The 17,661-nt window shown below is 42.6% G+C and overlaps 1 protein-coding gene across 1 annotated transcript in view; it reads right to left on the bottom strand.

Annotated features, from left to right (window-relative positions):
• Nhe1 (Na[+]/H[+] hydrogen exchanger 1) overlaps nt 1–17,661 on the bottom strand; it is a 39,353-nt gene that overhangs the window by 10,076 nt on the left and 11,616 nt on the right. The window contains exons 5-10 of the mRNA XM_076178599.1: nt 16,491–16,574; nt 15,606–15,707; nt 14,976–15,154; nt 6,362–6,606; nt 4,386–4,555; nt 2,078–2,362 (exon numbers count right to left, since the gene is read on the bottom strand). Coding sequence (XP_076034714.1) covers nt 2,078–2,362; nt 4,386–4,555; nt 6,362–6,606; nt 14,976–15,154; nt 15,606–15,707; nt 16,491–16,574 — 1,065 coding nt within the window. The remainder of the gene's footprint in view (nt 1–2,077; nt 2,363–4,385; nt 4,556–6,361; nt 6,607–14,975; nt 15,155–15,605; nt 15,708–16,490; nt 16,575–17,661) is intronic.

Raw genomic sequence — 17,661 nt, 5'->3', positions numbered from 1 at the left:
AAAGCTATAGGAAAAGGTAAGGATGTTTTTTGGGCTTTTATGGACCTGGAAAAGGCTTAAGATAGGGTAGACAGGAAGGCACTGTGGGAGGTTTTGCAGATATAACGGATAGGAGGAAAGCTTCTAGGAGCTGTCAAGAGTTTTTATGAGAATAGTAGAGCATGTTTTTGGATTAGAAATGGAGAAGGTGAGTGGTTCGAGGTAAAGGTGGGACTTCATCAGGGATGTGTTATGTCGCCCTGGCTGTTCAACTTGTACATGGATTGGGTGGTGCAAGAGGTAAATGCAAGGTTGGTGGGTCAGGGATTAGAGATGTTTAAAGAAAATGGAGAAAAGTTGGAGGTGAGTTAGCTGTTGTTTGAGGACAACACTGCACTTGTAGCAGGATCAGAGGAGGAATTGAGGAAGTTGGTGACAGAGTTTGGGAGAATGTGTGAAAGATGAAAGTTAAAGATAAATGTGGGTAAAAGTAAGGTGATGAAATGTACAAGGGGTGAAAGTGGCAGCAGACTGGAAGTGAGCATTAAGGGAGAACAACTGGAGGAAGTATATAGTTTTAGATACTTGGGTTCAAATGTGGCAGGAAAGGGTGTAGTGGAGGTGGAGGTAGAATGTTGATTGAGAGAAGCGAGTAAATGCCTTGGTAGATTAAAAAATGTAATGAGGAATAGACATTTGAGAATGGAGGTGAAGAGGAGATTGTATGAAGGCGTGATTGTGCCAACAGCACTGTATGGGGCAGAAACATCATAAGAGAGGAAGAGAGAAGGAGTTCGAATGTGTTTGAGATGAGGTGTCTGAGAAGTATGATGGGGGTTACTTGGCTGGATAGAGTGAGAAATGATGTGAGGAGGAGAACAAGGGTGGTAAGGGAGTTGGGAGATAGGGTGGATGAAAGAGTATTGGGATGGTTTGGACACATGGAAAGAAGGAGTGAAGAAAGACTAGTAAAAGAGGTATGGAAGGCAGATGTGGAGGGAGTGAACATGAGGGGGCGACCTAGGATGATATGGATGGATGGGGTGAAAGGGGCTTTGGGGAAGAGGGGAATGTCTATTGAGGAAGGACAGAAGACAGGGGTGAATGGAGAATGGTTGTATATGGATGATGTTGTGATGAATGAGGTGGAATGGGCAGGGGGATGGGGGATGGGGGGTGTGGTAGTATGAGTGAGAAAAATTTGACACAGCCTAAAGGGATTTCTCCCAGTCTTCTCCTTTTCTGCATGAGGGGATGGAGAGGGGAGGTCGCTGATTTTATGAAGTGGCCTTACTGTGGATGTGCTGTGTCTTGCAACACTGCCTCTGACCCAGGGCAGTGGACAAGATGCAGGGATGACCCGTCATCCAGGAGGTGCCAATTTAAGAGGGAAGGTAGAGGGTGGAGGGGAGTAGAGTGTATTTAGGATGGAATGGGTGGGAATAGTTTTTATGCCTTTTTCTTTTTGGCTACCTCCCTTGTAAGGGGGGAAAAAGTCTTTGGTATATGTATGTGTCCAAACCATCCTAATACTCTTTCATCAACCCTATCTCCCAACTCCCTTTCCACCCCTGTTCTCCTCCTCACCTCCTCATGTACAAGGGAGATAGCCAAAAAACAAAGGCATAAAAACCACTTCCACCCATTCCAGCCCCACATACTCTACTCTCATCCACCCCCTTCCCTCCCTCTTATCTTAGCTCTTCCTGGATGACAAACAAACAGGAGGTGCCAAGATAAAAGGGAGGAAAGGGGTTGGATGGGAGTGGAGTATGTTGAGGATGGAATGGGTGGGAGTGGTTTTCATGCCTTTTGTTTTTTGGCTACCTCCCTTGTAAGGGGGAAAAAGCCTTTGGTATATGTATGTACAATTCTTCATAAAACAGTTCATCTCTGACAATCTCTTATGCCTACGAATCTTGGTTATAAATCAGGAGTCACACTAAACAGGGAATTGGCTTATACATGAGTATACACAGCATAAAGAAGAAAAAAAAAGTTACTTATCACTTTGCTATACATCACTCACTCCCTATTATTCTATATGTATTGTTTCAAAGTGTCATCTCCCAATATTTGAAGTCAACACACAAATTACCTTTATAAGAGGGATGGTCAATCCTCCAAGAACAAAAACTGTGAAAAGCACAATGATGAGTGTAGTCGTAACAATAACATGTCTCTTCTCATCACTAAATTCAAGGTGAAGAGCAAGTGCATATGCAATTGCACCCCTCAGGCCACTAAACCACATTATGAACATCATCTTGTTAGTGATCTGATGGTCTCGGAACTTGTTCACCAGACACGACAGTGGGAAGATGTTGAAGGCTCGGCCGATCAGACACAGGAAAATACTCCAAACCACCAATGCCAGGTGAAACTAAGAAGAAAAGATAGATAAAATAAGTATAATTAATCATGTACAAATCCTAGAGAAATATAACTTTGGCCCATTTCAATACATTTGAATAAACATACATACATACATACATATACCAAGGCTTTTTCCCCCTTCCAAGGGAGGTAGCCAAAAAGGGAAAGGCATAAAAACACTCCCACCCATTTCATCCCTACATACACTCCACACCCCTCCCACCCTCCCTCTCATCTGAGCACCTCCTGGATGACGGGTCATCCCTGCACCCTGCCCATCGCCCTGGGTCAGAAGCAGTGTCGCAAGACACAGCACATCCACAGCAAGGCCGCTTCAACCAATCGGCGACCCCCCTCTCCTCCCCCTTGCATATAAGGAGAGGACGGGGAGAAATCCCTTCGGGCTGCGTCAAAATTTACTCACACATACTACCCCACCCCCCTGCCCATTCCTCCTCATGCAATCACATCATCCATATACAACCATTCTCCACTCACCTCTGTCTTCCGTCCTCTCCCTTCCTTCCTCAACAGACATTCCCCTCTTCCCCAAAGCCCCCTTCACCCCATCCATCCACCTCATCCTAGGACGTCCCCTCATGTTCACTCCCTCCACATCTGCCTTCCATACCTCTTTTACTAGTCTTTCTTCACTCATTCTTTCCATGTGTCCAAACCATCCTTATATTCTTTCATCAACCCTATCTCCCAAATCCTTTTTCACCCCTGTTCTCCTCCTCACCTCCTCATTTCTCACTCTATCCAGCCTAGTAACCCCCACCATACTTCTCAGACAATAATTAAAAATGTATATATATATATATATATGATGCAGCCTGAGGGAATTTCTCCTAGTCTTCTCTACTTTCCACATGAGGGGGGTTGGTCGCTGATTAAGTGAAGTGGCCTTGCTGTGAATGTACTGTGTCTTGCTGCATTGCTTCTGACCAAGGGCAAAGGACAGACAGGGATGACACATCAACCACAAGGAGCTCTGATAAGATGAGGAGAGGGTAGTGGATGGGAGTATGTACATGCCTTTTGACTTGGCTACCTCCTTTAGAAGGGAGAAAAAGCCCTTGGTAGGTATATAGATAGAAAAAAATATTATACATACAACAATAACAAATAAATTTAATATCTTCAGCATAACTTTCAACTCTTCTCCATTGTGGCAAATTTGATTTATACAACAATCAGATAATTTCTATAATTAAGATGTGACAGATGAAGATTTTAAGAAATATGACAGGTGTTACACAAAAGGAGAGCAATAAATGTGAGACAAGGCAGAAAACCCAAGTGGGAAGGAAACACTCTGGCAAGGTAGATCAGTGAGCATCAAGGTGGTTTGGGCATATGAAAAGAATAAATGAGGAAATACTAGCAAGAAGAACATGGAAAGCATAAGTGGATGATGTAAACTTGAGACAAAGAATGCCGAAGGGGGCTTTAGATGCAAGTGGAATGTATGTCAAGCAAGGAAACCATATCATATACAAAGGGCTTTTTCTCCCTTACAAGGGAGGTAGCCGAAGTCAAAGGCATAATTCTACTCCCACCCATTTTACCCCCACCCACTCCACTCCCACTCACCACCCCTCCCTCCCTCTTTTCTTGGCTCCTCCTGGATAACAGGTTATCCTTGCATCTCACCCATTGTCTTGGGTCAGAAGCAATAGAGCAAGGAAGCAAGAGTGCAAAAGACAGAGTGAATGAAGATTGTGAATGAATGAAGGGATGATTAGAAGAATAGAGTGGTTCCATTTCATAAATCAGTAATAGTAAACCAACTGTCAGACTCTCCTGTGAAAGAGCTACACCTTCCTGCACTGCCCTCAACCCAAGCAGTGTGGCAAGGGACAGTAATGACCCTTCATCCATGAAATGCTCTAGATGCATTTTGGAACAACTGATTTAGTCACCCAGCCAGTGGCTCTCACCCTTAGCAATTGCATTTTCCAATCTTATGTGGGATGTGCACCCTGCATTAAGAACTACTAAGCTAGTAAAAGTATTGAAACACACACCTGATGTCTGAAACTGAAGAGAGCAAGGCCAAGATAGATGAAGACTGTACATTCAGCAATAAAAGCCAGTGTTCTCATGAGGTGCTGCATTGTCATCTGCATCACTGGTGACATGTTGAAGTGTGTGTAGTGAGACATGACAATACCATTGAATAAAATAGCCATTATTCCTGAAAATAAAACAAAAATTCCTTTATTAATTTGAGTCAGAAATAAACTGAAATGAGAATAGATAAGCACCAAAAAATCTTAACTTTAAATCCACTGAAGCGAGGACCAAAGACCCAAATGAGCAATAATAGCATTATAAAATTCTATAAACCATATTGAAAATGTCATGTTCAAATTAAAGGGAAGAGTCAGGAGAAAGTGGATAATTCTAGGTATCTGGGGTTGCAAGTGGCAGGAAAGAGAGGAGTAGAGGTGAAGGTAAATTGTAGACTGAGAGAAGCAAGAGGATTAAAAAGTGTCATGAGAAATAGGCATCTGGGAATGGATGCAAAAAGGTTATATGAATGGGTGATTGTATCAGCGGCACTGCATGGGGCAGAATCTTGGAATTTAAGAGAGGCACAGAGAAGTTTAAATGTGTTTGAGATGAAGTGTCTGGGAAGTATGGTTGGGGTTACAAGGTTGGATAGAGTGAGAAATGAGAAGTTGAGGAGGAGAGTGGGGGTGGAAAAGGAGATGGTACATAAAGCTGATGAAAGAGCATTGGGATGGTTTGGACACATGGAAAGAATGAATGAAAAATTAGTAAAAGAGGTGTGAAAGGCAGAGGAGGATGGAGGGGATGACTGAGAATGGATGGAGTGAAAGGGGTTTTGACCATGAGGGGAATGTCTGTTGAGCAGGAGAGGGAGAAAGCAGGAGTTAGGGGTGAGTGGAGGATGGCTGTGAGTCGGGAATCATTATGTGTGAATGATACTTTGACGCAGTCTGTCTTCTCTATTTTCTGCATGGGGGGGGGGGGGGTCATCGATTAAGTGAAGCAGCCTTGCTGTGGACATACCATGTCTTGCTGCATTTGCTTCTGACCCAGGGCAATGGGTGGGAGATGGGGATGACGTTTTAACCATGAGGAGCTAAGATGAGAGGGAGGAGAGGGTGGTGGATGGCAGTGGAATGGCTGGGAGTGGGTAGTGCTTTTTGACTTGGTTATCTCCCTTATAAGGGTGAAAAATCCCTTGTTTTGTGTATGTATGTATGTATGTATGTATATATATATATATATATATATATATATATATATATATATATATATATATATATATATATATATGTGTGTTTAAATTAATTGTATAGGGGAGGGGGAACAGGAGAAAGGAAGGAGGGAAGAGGGGGTGGGGGTGGGGGAAGAGGAAGGAGGATGGGAAGGAAGTGGAAGGAGAAAAGGACTGAGGAAAGGATGAAGGGAAGGGGAACAAAAAGGGAAAGGAGAAAGAAGGGAAGAGGGGGGGGAAGAAATGGAACAGAGAAGGGGGAAGGGTAAAGGGAAGGGAATGGGGAAAGAGAGAGGAAGAAAGAGGATTGAGGAGGGGAGGGTAAGGGAAAAGGGGAAAGGTGAGGAGGGAGGAGGAAAGAGGAGTGACTGGTTGTTAGCTGTCTTTATGTGAAAAAATAGGGGAAATATAGTTGAAGCAGATAGAAGACCTTAGGCCCAGTGCAGAGCCCTTGAGATGCACCTCCAGATGGAGGCGAGGGTGTTGGTTCTGAAGAGGGGCAAAAGGGAAAGGATTCTTTCTGACACTCATCTTGCACTTTGGTGTGACAAGCCATGAATCTCAACAGGTCAACAGTCTGTTACTGGTCCATTCTTATGATAAAAGGACTTTTACCTATAGCAGATGGTTTGGAGGTATATATTCCAGTCTTTTCTCACCCCTCGTGTAAAAAAAATCCAATAAACATATAACAAATAAATTAATAAGAAAAGAAAAAAAAAATGGAAAAATACATGCACTCTAAAAACTCACCTGAAAGATGAAGCCCCTCAGCCATGAAGTAAGGAGCGTAGATAAACACGATGATGATGCACAACTCAAGGGACGTGTACTCCCGCAGAGGGATGTATTTGAGTGTTAGGGCACTAAGTAAAGCGAAAGCGACTCCGATGCCAGCAGAGGCGAAAAACATGACACAAAACCTCCATGTAGTGTACAGGAGAGCTTCCCCAGCACCAACACTACTCATCGATGGGGTTGCCATTTCTAAAACTGTGCTGAAATGAAAAACTTTGTAAGGATATTTTTCTTTTGTTAACTAAAACATCTGGTCCTACATAATACTACATGAATATTCATCTATCATGCACATCATACATACACATATTACCATATTCATTAATACCGGTATTAACGACCAGCTGATGACAATGCAGATACTGCTCGGAAAAAAGGCAAAAGCAACCATTGTCAGTGCCTATGCTCCGACTATTATTGTTTGGTTAACAATAAGGTGGAGTAAAACGCTGCACGTCAAAAGTTAATATATTGTACGTGAAAAGTACAATCTACGTCTTCACACTCTTTCACCACAGTCAAGAAAAATGACCTGATATGCACCCTACGAGAGCTCACGCTGTTCACTGCATGCGTGACTAAGCACCGGGTGGTCTGATTCAAAAACAGTTGCTAAATCTAATTTATACAATTATTTTAATTATTCACTCGCACACAGAAATTTACATTCATACACTTTCAGTTACATGACAACTTCAAATTTGATAGTAAGAAAGATCTATATCCCATTCACTCAACTTTTGCATTACAAATAATTTGATTACTTAAGATGTACCAATGGCAATTTGTAAGTTCTCGAAGATTCATGCTAACACGCATGTACATACACACATACAGAATTTCTAACTACGCATTTATCTGAATCTACATGTAGCATAATGCTAGCAACTTAGAGTACAATACTATAATGAACTCTGACGAGATCAAGGAGAAGTTCTATGAGGAACTGGACTCCCTCATCACATCAGTGAAGTCTGAAAAACTCATCATCCTTGGAGATTTCAACGCTTGTGTTGGGACCAATCATCACGCCTGGCACCGCATCCTCGGTAAACATGGCATCGGAAAATGCAATAGCAATGGGCACCTCCTTCTCAGAACATGTGCTGCTCATGACCTAGCCATCAACACCATGTTTCGCTTGCCGACCCGGAACAAGACAACCTGGATGCACCCACGCTCTAAGCATTGGCATCTTATTGACTATGTCATCGTGAGGGCAAAGGACATGCGGGATGTGAGATTGACCAAGGCCATGTGTGGTGCCGAATGCTGGACAGACCACCGTCTGATAATCTCAAAGATGAACTTTCACATTCAGCTCAAGAGAAGACCACAGGTCCAGAAAGTCATGAAGAAACTGAACGTCACAGCCCTCAAGAACACAGAGAAGGAACATTGCTTCCAGACACTCTTGCAAAACAAATTCTCCAGTTTTCAAATCAACTGGTCCAGCATCGAGGATCAGTGGGCATCCTTCAGGGACACAGTTCACTCTGCTGCCCTCAAATCCTTAGGCCCCGCCACCAGAAATCATCAAGACTGGTTCGACGAAAATAATGCAGAAATCCAAAAGCTGCTTGAAGAGAAACATCGCCTGCTCCGGGCCCACCAGAATGACCCCTCCTGTACTGCGAAGAAAGCAGCGTTTACCAAAATACGCAGTAAAATGCAAACAAAGCTACGTCACATGCATGATTCCTGGCTCAGTGCCAAGGCCAATAAGATTCAAGGTTACGCCGACAGGCATGACACAAAAAGATTCTATGACGCTCTGAAAGCTGTCTATGGACCTCAGTCTTCTGTATCGTCCCCCCTCCTCAGTGCTGATGGCAGTACCTTGCTGACAGAAAAGAAGTTAATTCTGGAGAGATGGGCAGAACACTTTAACCCCTTCCATACGGTGCCGCACACGTAGGCGTCATGGGGAGCGAGTGTATTCGCGAGGCTGCCATATCGGCGTCTTGATTATATTTATTGTAGTCGCCCCTCCATAATGACATTCTTTCTAATTCTTTTGTAATTGCATTTTCTATGGTTATCAAAATTCACGGGTGAAGAGAGAACGATCGATATATGCGGTGACTATATTTTATGATGCGAGTATTATTACGACACGTCGTACGGCTGGCATTGGCTGCTGCCACCGAGATCCAAGTCCATGACGCCTACGTGTGCGGCACCGTATGGAAGGGGTTAACAACGTGCTCAACCGGCCAGCTCAAATCAACGATGAAGCCATTGCACGGCTCCCCCAGGTGCCTACAAACAATGACCTTGATGACTCTCCCTCAGAAGACGAGGTATGCCAAGCGATCAAGCAAATGTCCACTGGTAAAGCCCCAGGCTCTGATGCCATACCTGCGGAAGTCTATAAGTCAGCCAGCTCACCAGCCTGTACCAGTCCATGTGGAACAAGGAGCAACTCCCACAAGAGTTCAGAGATGCCACAATTGTCCACACCTACAAGCGTAAAGGTAATCGCCAATCCTGCGACAACCATCGAGGAATCTCCCTCCTATCCATAGCAGGCAAGATCCTGGCTCGTGACCTTCTCAACCGCTTGCTGGAACACCTGGAGAACTCTAGTCTCCTCCCTGAAAGTCAGTGCGGCTTCCGTGCAGGTCGAGGGACCATCGATATGATTTTTGCTGCCTGTCAACTCCAGGAGAAATGCATTGAGCAATATCGCGACCTCTACACGACCTTTGTTGACTTGACCAAGGCCTTCGATACGGTCAGCTGAGCAGGGCTCTGGGATGTCATGGCAAAATTTGGCTGCCCCCGCAAGTTCATAGCAATCGTCCGTCAGTTTCTTGATGGAATGACAGCCAGGGTTCCAGACGACGGCGAGCCATCTGAAGCTTTCCCAGTTACCAACAGAGTCAAACAGGGTTGTGTCCTGGCCCCGACTTTGTTCAGCATGATGTTTTCGGCAATGCTGTCTGACGCCTTCAGAAACAGCGAATCCGGCATCAGTATCAGATACAGATATGACAGAAAACTGTTCAACCTAAGAAGGCTGCAAGCCATCACAAAAGTGAAGGAAACTGTTGTCAGGGACTTCCTGTTTGCCGACGACTGCACACTTAATGCCAGTGATGAGCAGGAGATGCAACAACATATGGACATGTTTTCCTCAGCTTGTGACAATTTCGGTCTTACCATCAGCACCAAGAAGACAGAGGTGATGTACCAGCCAGCACCAGGGAAACAGCACCAGGAGCCACAGATCCAGGTGAACAGACAGACTCTCCAGGCTGTTGATACCTTCACATACCTGGGCAGTACCTTCTCTCGCAATGCTACCATTGATGCGGAGATCAATAATAGAATCTCCAAAGCAAGCAGTGCCTTTGGGAGACTGAGGAAGAATGTCTGGGAGAGGTGTGGAATCAGTCTCGAGACAAAGCTGAAAGTCTATCGAGCAGTCGTCATCACCACCCTTCTTTATGGCTGCGAAACCTGGACAGCATACCGAAAGCATGAAAGGCAGCTAAACCACTTCCATCTCAGATGCCTCCGCAACCTGTTGCACATCCACTGGCAGGACAAAGTCCCCGACACTGAGGTCTTGAAGAAAGCAGACATTTCTAGTGTCATCACCACCATGCGCAAGGCTCAGTTAAGGTGGACAGGACACGTCTCCCGAATGCCAGACAACCGCATCCCAAAGCAGTTCCTCTATGGCGAACTTTCCCATGGAAAGCGAAAAGTAGGTGGACAGAAAAAGCGCTTTAAGGACGGTCTGAAGGTCACACTCAAGGATTTCAGCATCAGTACGGAAACCTGGGAGTCGCTCGCTGCCGATCGCCCCTCCTGGCGCAGTGCTGTAGCTGCAGGGGCCTGTACAGTAGTCCCTCAAATACGCGGATTCGAATAACGCGGATTCAATCGTACGCGGATTTTATTTCAAGACCATCTCAAATGTAGAGAATTGTTTTAAGATTCGCGCCAAGTTGGGCACGCATACGCACACACGCGGCAACATCGCAAACATTTGTGGTGACTGCTTTCTATTTTACCATATACAGTCGATCCTCATATAATGCGGTCATTATGTACACTCGGGAACTGCTCAAACAAGGGTGTGGGGTGAGGGGAAAGCCGTGGGTGGCTGCCTGAGGTCGACAAACAACAAATCGGGCAGTTCGAATTGCGTCACCTGGATCGATCGAAAAAACTAACAAATTTTTAAAAGAATAAATTGTATAATATAGAGACGAAATTGATATTAGCTCGTTTAAAAACAATTTTTTATCGAAATTATTCTCAATTTTAATAACTTATCAAAGGTATGTATGGCAAGTGTATTTTATTATTTTTCTTATATATTGTTTTTTTCTTATCATTTTCCATTAAAAAAAACAATATTAGCCAATATTTGTTCGAAAAGCTCAATTACTTTGAATGCTACTCATGAATTGGAGCCAAATTTAATCTGAAACATTTACAAAGTAAGGTTGAGTCGTCGAAATCGAAATTAGTCGATCGATCGAATCGAGATAAAAGTCTATTTTTAATTTAAAAAAAAAATAGCCAATATTTGTTCGAAAAGCTCAATTACTTTGAATGCTACTCATGAATTGGAGCCAAATTTAATCTGAAACATTTACAAAGTAAGGTTGAGTCGTCGAAATCGAAATTAGTCGATCGATCGAATCGAGAAAAAAGTCTGACAGACAGACAGACAGACACGAAACCGCTTTTGTTCGAAAAGCTCAATTACTTTGAATGCTACTCATGAATTGGAGCCAAATTTAATCTGAAACATTTACAAAGTAAGGTTGAGTCGTCGAAATCGAAATTAGTCGATCGATCGAATCGAGAAAAAAGTCTGACTATTTTTCATTTAAAAAAAAAAAAAAACCAATATTTGTTCGAAAAGCTCAATTACTTTGAATGCTACTCATGAATTGGAGCCAAATTTAATCTGAAACATTTACAAAGTAAGGTTGAGTCGTCGAAATCGAAATTAGTCGATCGATCGAATCGAGAAAAAAGTCTGACAGACAGACACGAAACCGCTTTTATTTATTAGATTATATTCCACTTTCCAATATTTCATTATTGCTGTTTTGTCTCACTTTGATCATTTATGTACTCGTAAAGTTAAGGTTGTTTGTTGGTTGCAATCCATTAGTGGTGCACTTGATTCTACCTGTTCCCGCGACTTGTGCGGTGACCCATTCCTCAGTCTCTCACCATTCGTAGTGCTGGTCAATTACTCTGGAAGTCGTGTTCATTACCCCTCCACGTGTTCTTCACATGGCACCAATACACTCCTCTAAGCCAATAAAGACAAAGATTCAAGGAAAGGCTGGAAAAATTGCTAAGCGAGAAAGGAAGTGTATGACGTTATCAGAAAAAATCGTCATTTTGGACAAACTGAGAAGTGGTATGTCCTGTGCATCATGTGCCAGAGAATACAGACTTAATGAATCTTCTGTGCGAACCATAAAAAAATGTGAAAATGACATGCCGTGACACATTGTGCTCCTGTTTCTTCTAAAGTGGCGCATCACATCAGACGAATTTATCATCCTTTCATATCTTCGACGTCGGCATCTACCATAACAAACATGGCGTACCATTCATCGTACACGACTTCGTTACTTAAAAAATCTGTTTTAGCACCTTTTTTGTTTTTCATTTCTGCACACAAAATTGCATATTACGGTGATACATTTTAATTTACAAAATTAATATTTAATTTTCTATTGCTATATTACTCCCATGGTCGAAACTAAAGATTTACCCCTGTATTTAATATGAAATATCAGCAGACGCAGATTTGGTTATACGCGGTAATTTCAGGAACCTAACCCCCGCATTATTCGAGGGACTACTGTACAGTGGAACAGCAGCGCCTCCATCAGGCCGAGCAGAAGTATCAGGCAAGAAAGGCCAGGACATCCGGCACAAACACCATGGCTCCTACCCACTTTTGCCCTACATGTGGGAGGGGCTTTCTCGCCCGGATATGCCTGGCCAACCACCTTCGGACGCATCCTTCCTTAAAAAAAAAAAAAAAAAAAAAAGAGAGAGAGAGAGAGAGAGAGAGCAATATCATGTCCGACTTCGAAGGGCGAACAACACCATATTCATGAAATCAAGTTATTCACTTTCATTGCAATTTCATTACTTAAATATTTGAGTAGCTCCATGGGTGAGTGATCCAAGCACCAGACCCTGATTTTGTGCTTAACCACTTTAGTATGAGTAAAGTTCTCGCGTGCAGCATCGGCTGCCATACGTACGAATCATCACACTACTTGCATTATAAAATATAAAGTTACTGCTATATTACTCTTTCTTTTTTACTCTGAGTAATATTAAACACAGAAAATATATATATATATGGTATCCATGAGTGGATATCATATATATATATATATATATATATATATATATATATATATATATAATCAAGACACCAATGCCGGCCTCCTCATGTACCCACTCATGCCTCATGCCCCTTGCATAGGTGTCATCATAACAAAGTGGTTAACCAGATGACCTGGGCTTCTCAAGGTAACTTGGAGGGAAATGACTCCAATTTCCACCAGGCTGTGCAAGAAGCCCAGGTTGGCTGGTTGAGCATGAAATCAGAGTCTGGCAGCCTGTGGCACTTGGACCATTCTCCCACAGAGCTACTCATTTGTTCCAGCTGCTGTCACATGATTTTCTTCAGCTGAGGGAAACCCCTTTTCCAGCAAAAGGGGTCTATCTAAATCAACCTTTTAATATCTTACAACTTTAGCATCTATTCCACTACTACCAGCCAACTTTATGTAATTGAAGGAAACTGACATACATGAGAAGTGATTGGCCTGAGTGAGGGAGATGGATAAAAGTAGATAAAGCTTTAAGAGCAATAAAGAGAAAGAAATGAATGTCAGAAGTAATTACAGCATATGAAGTATATAAAGACTGAGAGAGACCATTTCCCTCACCACTTGTCATCCCTATCCAAAATGTTATCTAACCTTCTCTTAAAACTCCCAATTGTTTCAGCACTCACTACATGGTTAACAAGTCTATTCCATTTCTTAACCATTCTCTTGGTAAACCACTTCTTGCCTATTTACTTCTTAAACTAAATTTGTCCAATTTAAATCCATTACTATGGGTCCTGCCCTGCTGTCTTAATATAATGACCTTGCCTGTAATAGTCTATTTACTATCTATATACCAAATGCTTTTTCCCCCTTGTAAGGGAGGTAGCCAATCCACCCATTTCACTTCCACCCTCCACCTTTGTTACTCTCTCATCCTCCATCTCCCATCCACTGCCCTGGGTCAGAAGCAATACAGCAAGACACAATACATCCACAGCAAGGCCATTTCACTTAATTGGTAACCCCAATCTCTGTCCCCTCATACAGAAAATAGAGACGATGGGGAGGAATCCCTTTGGGCTGCATCAAAAAATTGTTCACACATAACCAGTTCCTACACTCTCCCCCTGTCCCCCACCCGCTTCCATCCCTGCATCACAATATCATCTATACACAGCCATTCTCCACTGACCCCTACCTCCCACCTTCTCCCTTGCTTTGCATTGATAGAAAAGATCTCCTGGTTAAAGATAGGAGAGCTTTAAGATGTTATGGATGCAAATTATGAAAGACCACATGTCAAAAGGATGTGAAGAAATAGTTTTCCATATAAATGTATATGTGGAATAGCTTTGAAGGTGATATAGCCCAAGCTCAAACAATACACGAGTTCAAATCTAAATATGATAATTGGAAATCATGGATATAAATTAAGTTGGAATTATACATGAATTTGAGTCTAGATATGTTAAAAAATTAGAGAATAGGAGACAGGAGTCACAGGACCCGATGAGCATTGGTCCTTTCCTGTAAACTACAATTATGTAAATACCCCATCCATTTATATCATCCTTGGTTGTTCCCTCAAGTTCACTCACTCCACTTCTGCCTTCCACACCTCTTTTACTAACTTTTCTTAACTCATTTTTTTTTCTTGTGTCCAAATCATCCCAATACTCTTTCATTATCCCTATCTGCCACCTCCTTTTCCACCCTTGCTCTCTTCCTCACCTCCTCGTTTCTCACTCTATCCAACCTTGTAACCCCTATCATACTTCTCAAACATTTCATCTCAAACACATTTAATCTTCTCCTCTATGCCTCACTTAAATTCCAAGTTTCCACCATAAACAGTGTCATCGGCACAATCACCCCTTCATATAATCTCCCCTTTGCATCTATTCCTAGTTGCCTATTTCTAATGATCCTTTATCATCCCCCAAGGCATTCACTTGCTTTTATCAATCTACAATTTACCTCCACCTCCACTCCTCCCTTACCTGCCACATGCAACCCCAAATACCTGGAACTATCCATTTCCTCCAGACTCTACTTTAAAACTTACTTCCAACTCTATACAATTTTGATTCATGTATAGAAACAAGACCTAGGTAATGAATATAGTATAGAATCAGCAGAAATTGCATGCCTGAAAGCTGTTTGAAAAGGAGGTAGAGAAGGAGGAGGAGGGGGAAAAAATCAAAAGGAACTTGATAATCTTAACTTACCTTGTAAGCACAATGGATACTGCATCATTGAGTATACTCTCCCCAAAGACAAGCATGTAAAGCACCTGATCTACATTCAGGGCATGAAACAAAGCTAGTGTTGCTACAGGATCCACAGCAGATATCAAGGAACCAAAGGCAAAACTTTCCACAAAGGTCAGACGATAGACAACATCAGCCTGCAAAAGATTAAGAAAAAAAAAAGTGAATATGATCAAATAAATATGATGGTGGCAAACAGAGGATTAGTGCAAGAAATGGGGCATTAACAGATATATGGAAGAATGGTTGCAGGAACAATACAAGAATGCCTGAAGGGGGAGTTAAAAAAAATTAACAAACAAGTTTTGTGTGTTAGTTGTTGTTGATTTGCACACAGTGTCAGTGGATTAGGACACAATAGGTACAGAGGAAGCCAGTCACTTTCTTGGGCTCTTACAAGTGGTCCTCCACCACTGATATATTGTGGTCATCTCTATGTGCTGTTAAGAAAAATAGCAACACCAACAACAGTTACAGAAGTAATCATAATCATAACTATGAACCTTTTGAATAAAATAAATACAATGTTTTTATATTAAACTTCACATGACAAAATGGCTACTGAAGAACACATTTCTGTAGCCTTACCTGACCCAGAAGATACACACCACCTCCCACAACTAAGGCAGATATAATGGTTCCTATTATGGCGAAGACCAATATGGATCCAATGTTTTGGAAGAAGTTACCCTGAAAATAGTTTATAAATTCATGAAAAATATAATCTTTATCCTCCAAATAATATAAATAAAATTCAGACATTTCTTTACCAATAGGTGATTAGTTTATATCATCTATCAATTAGTGAGGTAAATTTCAATCAATTATGGGGTACCCTAGGACTACATGGAATAATCCATGTACCCTCATTTCTTCTACAGCAATACTGCCACTAGTCTATATCAGCTGAAACCCTATCAAGGCTGTAAAATAAATAATTCGTTATTTGATACAACAAAGCCTGTACAGCATTCTATGGTAACAGAGAGCTGACTCCTTTCATAGTGTGCAACGTACCCCTCTATTCTGACTACTGCTGGTCTTCTGCAAGAGAGACCAGGGGCAGCAGAGTGACCAACTGATCTGACTACTATTAGACTATTGTATTCACCTTCAGTAGCAGTAGGGTTAAACCTGTCACAATTAACCCTTTCTATACCAGGCAGCATCTGTGCCTCTAGTCTATCTGATAGCAGACTACTCCATTCAAGCTATCTTATTTGCCTGGCTGTGTCCCTTTCCAGCAAAGATCACTCAGCATTCTTTCACGACAGCAAATTAACCTCCACTTATGAAGGAATGCTGCCATTACTTTCAATTTCTAATATCCCTTCTTTCTGCTCTCCTGTCATTCACCACCTCTGACTCCATTTCATCAGCATGAGACTATCCCCAAGCACAGAAGTGCTGATTACTTCCAATAAAATACCAAACATCTTCAAGCAAATGGGTTGAAGGTTTTATTACACTTACTTTATGGAGATTATACCCAGACTCGAAAATGATGGGGGGAAGGATAACTAGGAAGAAGACTGTTGGAGAGAAAGCTTCTTCTTTCTGTAAGAAAGAACATACTATACATATACATATACCAAAAAGGGGGATTGGCCAGATTAAAAACATAAACCCAGCTTACAACCATCCAAAAACCCACATCTTGTCCCTCACATCTTAGCACCATGTGGATGACCATCCATCTCCTGCCATGCTGCTCAGGTCAGAGGCAATGTACCAAGACACAACACTTCAATAGCTGGGCCCAAGAGCTAGAGCTGGTTTATTTCCACTGTTTTATTATACGTGAAAAAGAAAACAATCAGCATGGCTAATCATTATATCTGAAGAAGAGTAACTAAAACTATTCCCTGTTAGACAGTCACCCTCACTGGCAACTGCCCCACAGTTATGACAGCTCAGAGCACCACCTTAGCCTGGTCAGCGCAAGCTCCCCTTAGGCAACCTAGACCACGAGGTACAGCTCAGAATGCACTGACAGTTGCTAACTGGTGTGCAGAACATAAGTTATCTTGCATTCTGAAAAGTAGTGCATCTCACAGTGGCCAATCAGTGCAGGTCATGGCCTAACATGGCAGTATATTACAGACAGCAGAACCTGTCACAAGGAGTGAATGCCTTGGAACCCAACAGAGAACATCTCTCAAGTCAGTGCCTTTGACTCAATGGAGAATGTCTCTCCTACTCTCTCTCTTTCAATGCTTTGGAACCTGAACTGACTGCCTTGAAGCTCCAAAGGATGAGCATCACCACTTCTCCCAGTCCATCTCCCTTAAGCCAAATCATTGTCTGGAACCTCTCTACCTTTCCCAGCTGCCAACACATGGATTGAGCCCAGCATCTCCAGTGCTATTGAAGCTACCAGTTCCTCCCTCCAAAGAATCTTCTTGGTGCCCCTGGCAAATAGCCACCTTTAAGCCATGGTCCTGTGGGCCACACTTATATAGAGATCCCCTTCACTTGTGCAATAAACTTGTTCTTCCACTCCAGTGTTTGCCTTCCAGCATGTCCCTGACCCACATCACCACCACCATCCCAATGTGGGGCTTGCCTGTTTCCTGACCTCTGGCGCCCAACACAAGGCTCCTTGCTTCATGACATCTTGGCACCCAACATGGGGCCACTGCCT

The sequence above is a fragment of the Oratosquilla oratoria genome, chromosome 41, assembly GCF_046742065.1.
Source record: "Oratosquilla oratoria isolate Oo_2021 chromosome 41, ASM4674206v1, whole genome shotgun sequence".
In the NCBI taxonomy this organism is placed as follows: domain Eukaryota; kingdom Metazoa; phylum Arthropoda; class Malacostraca; order Stomatopoda; family Squillidae; genus Oratosquilla; species Oratosquilla oratoria.
This window is presented reverse-complemented; position numbering and strand designations above follow the sequence as displayed.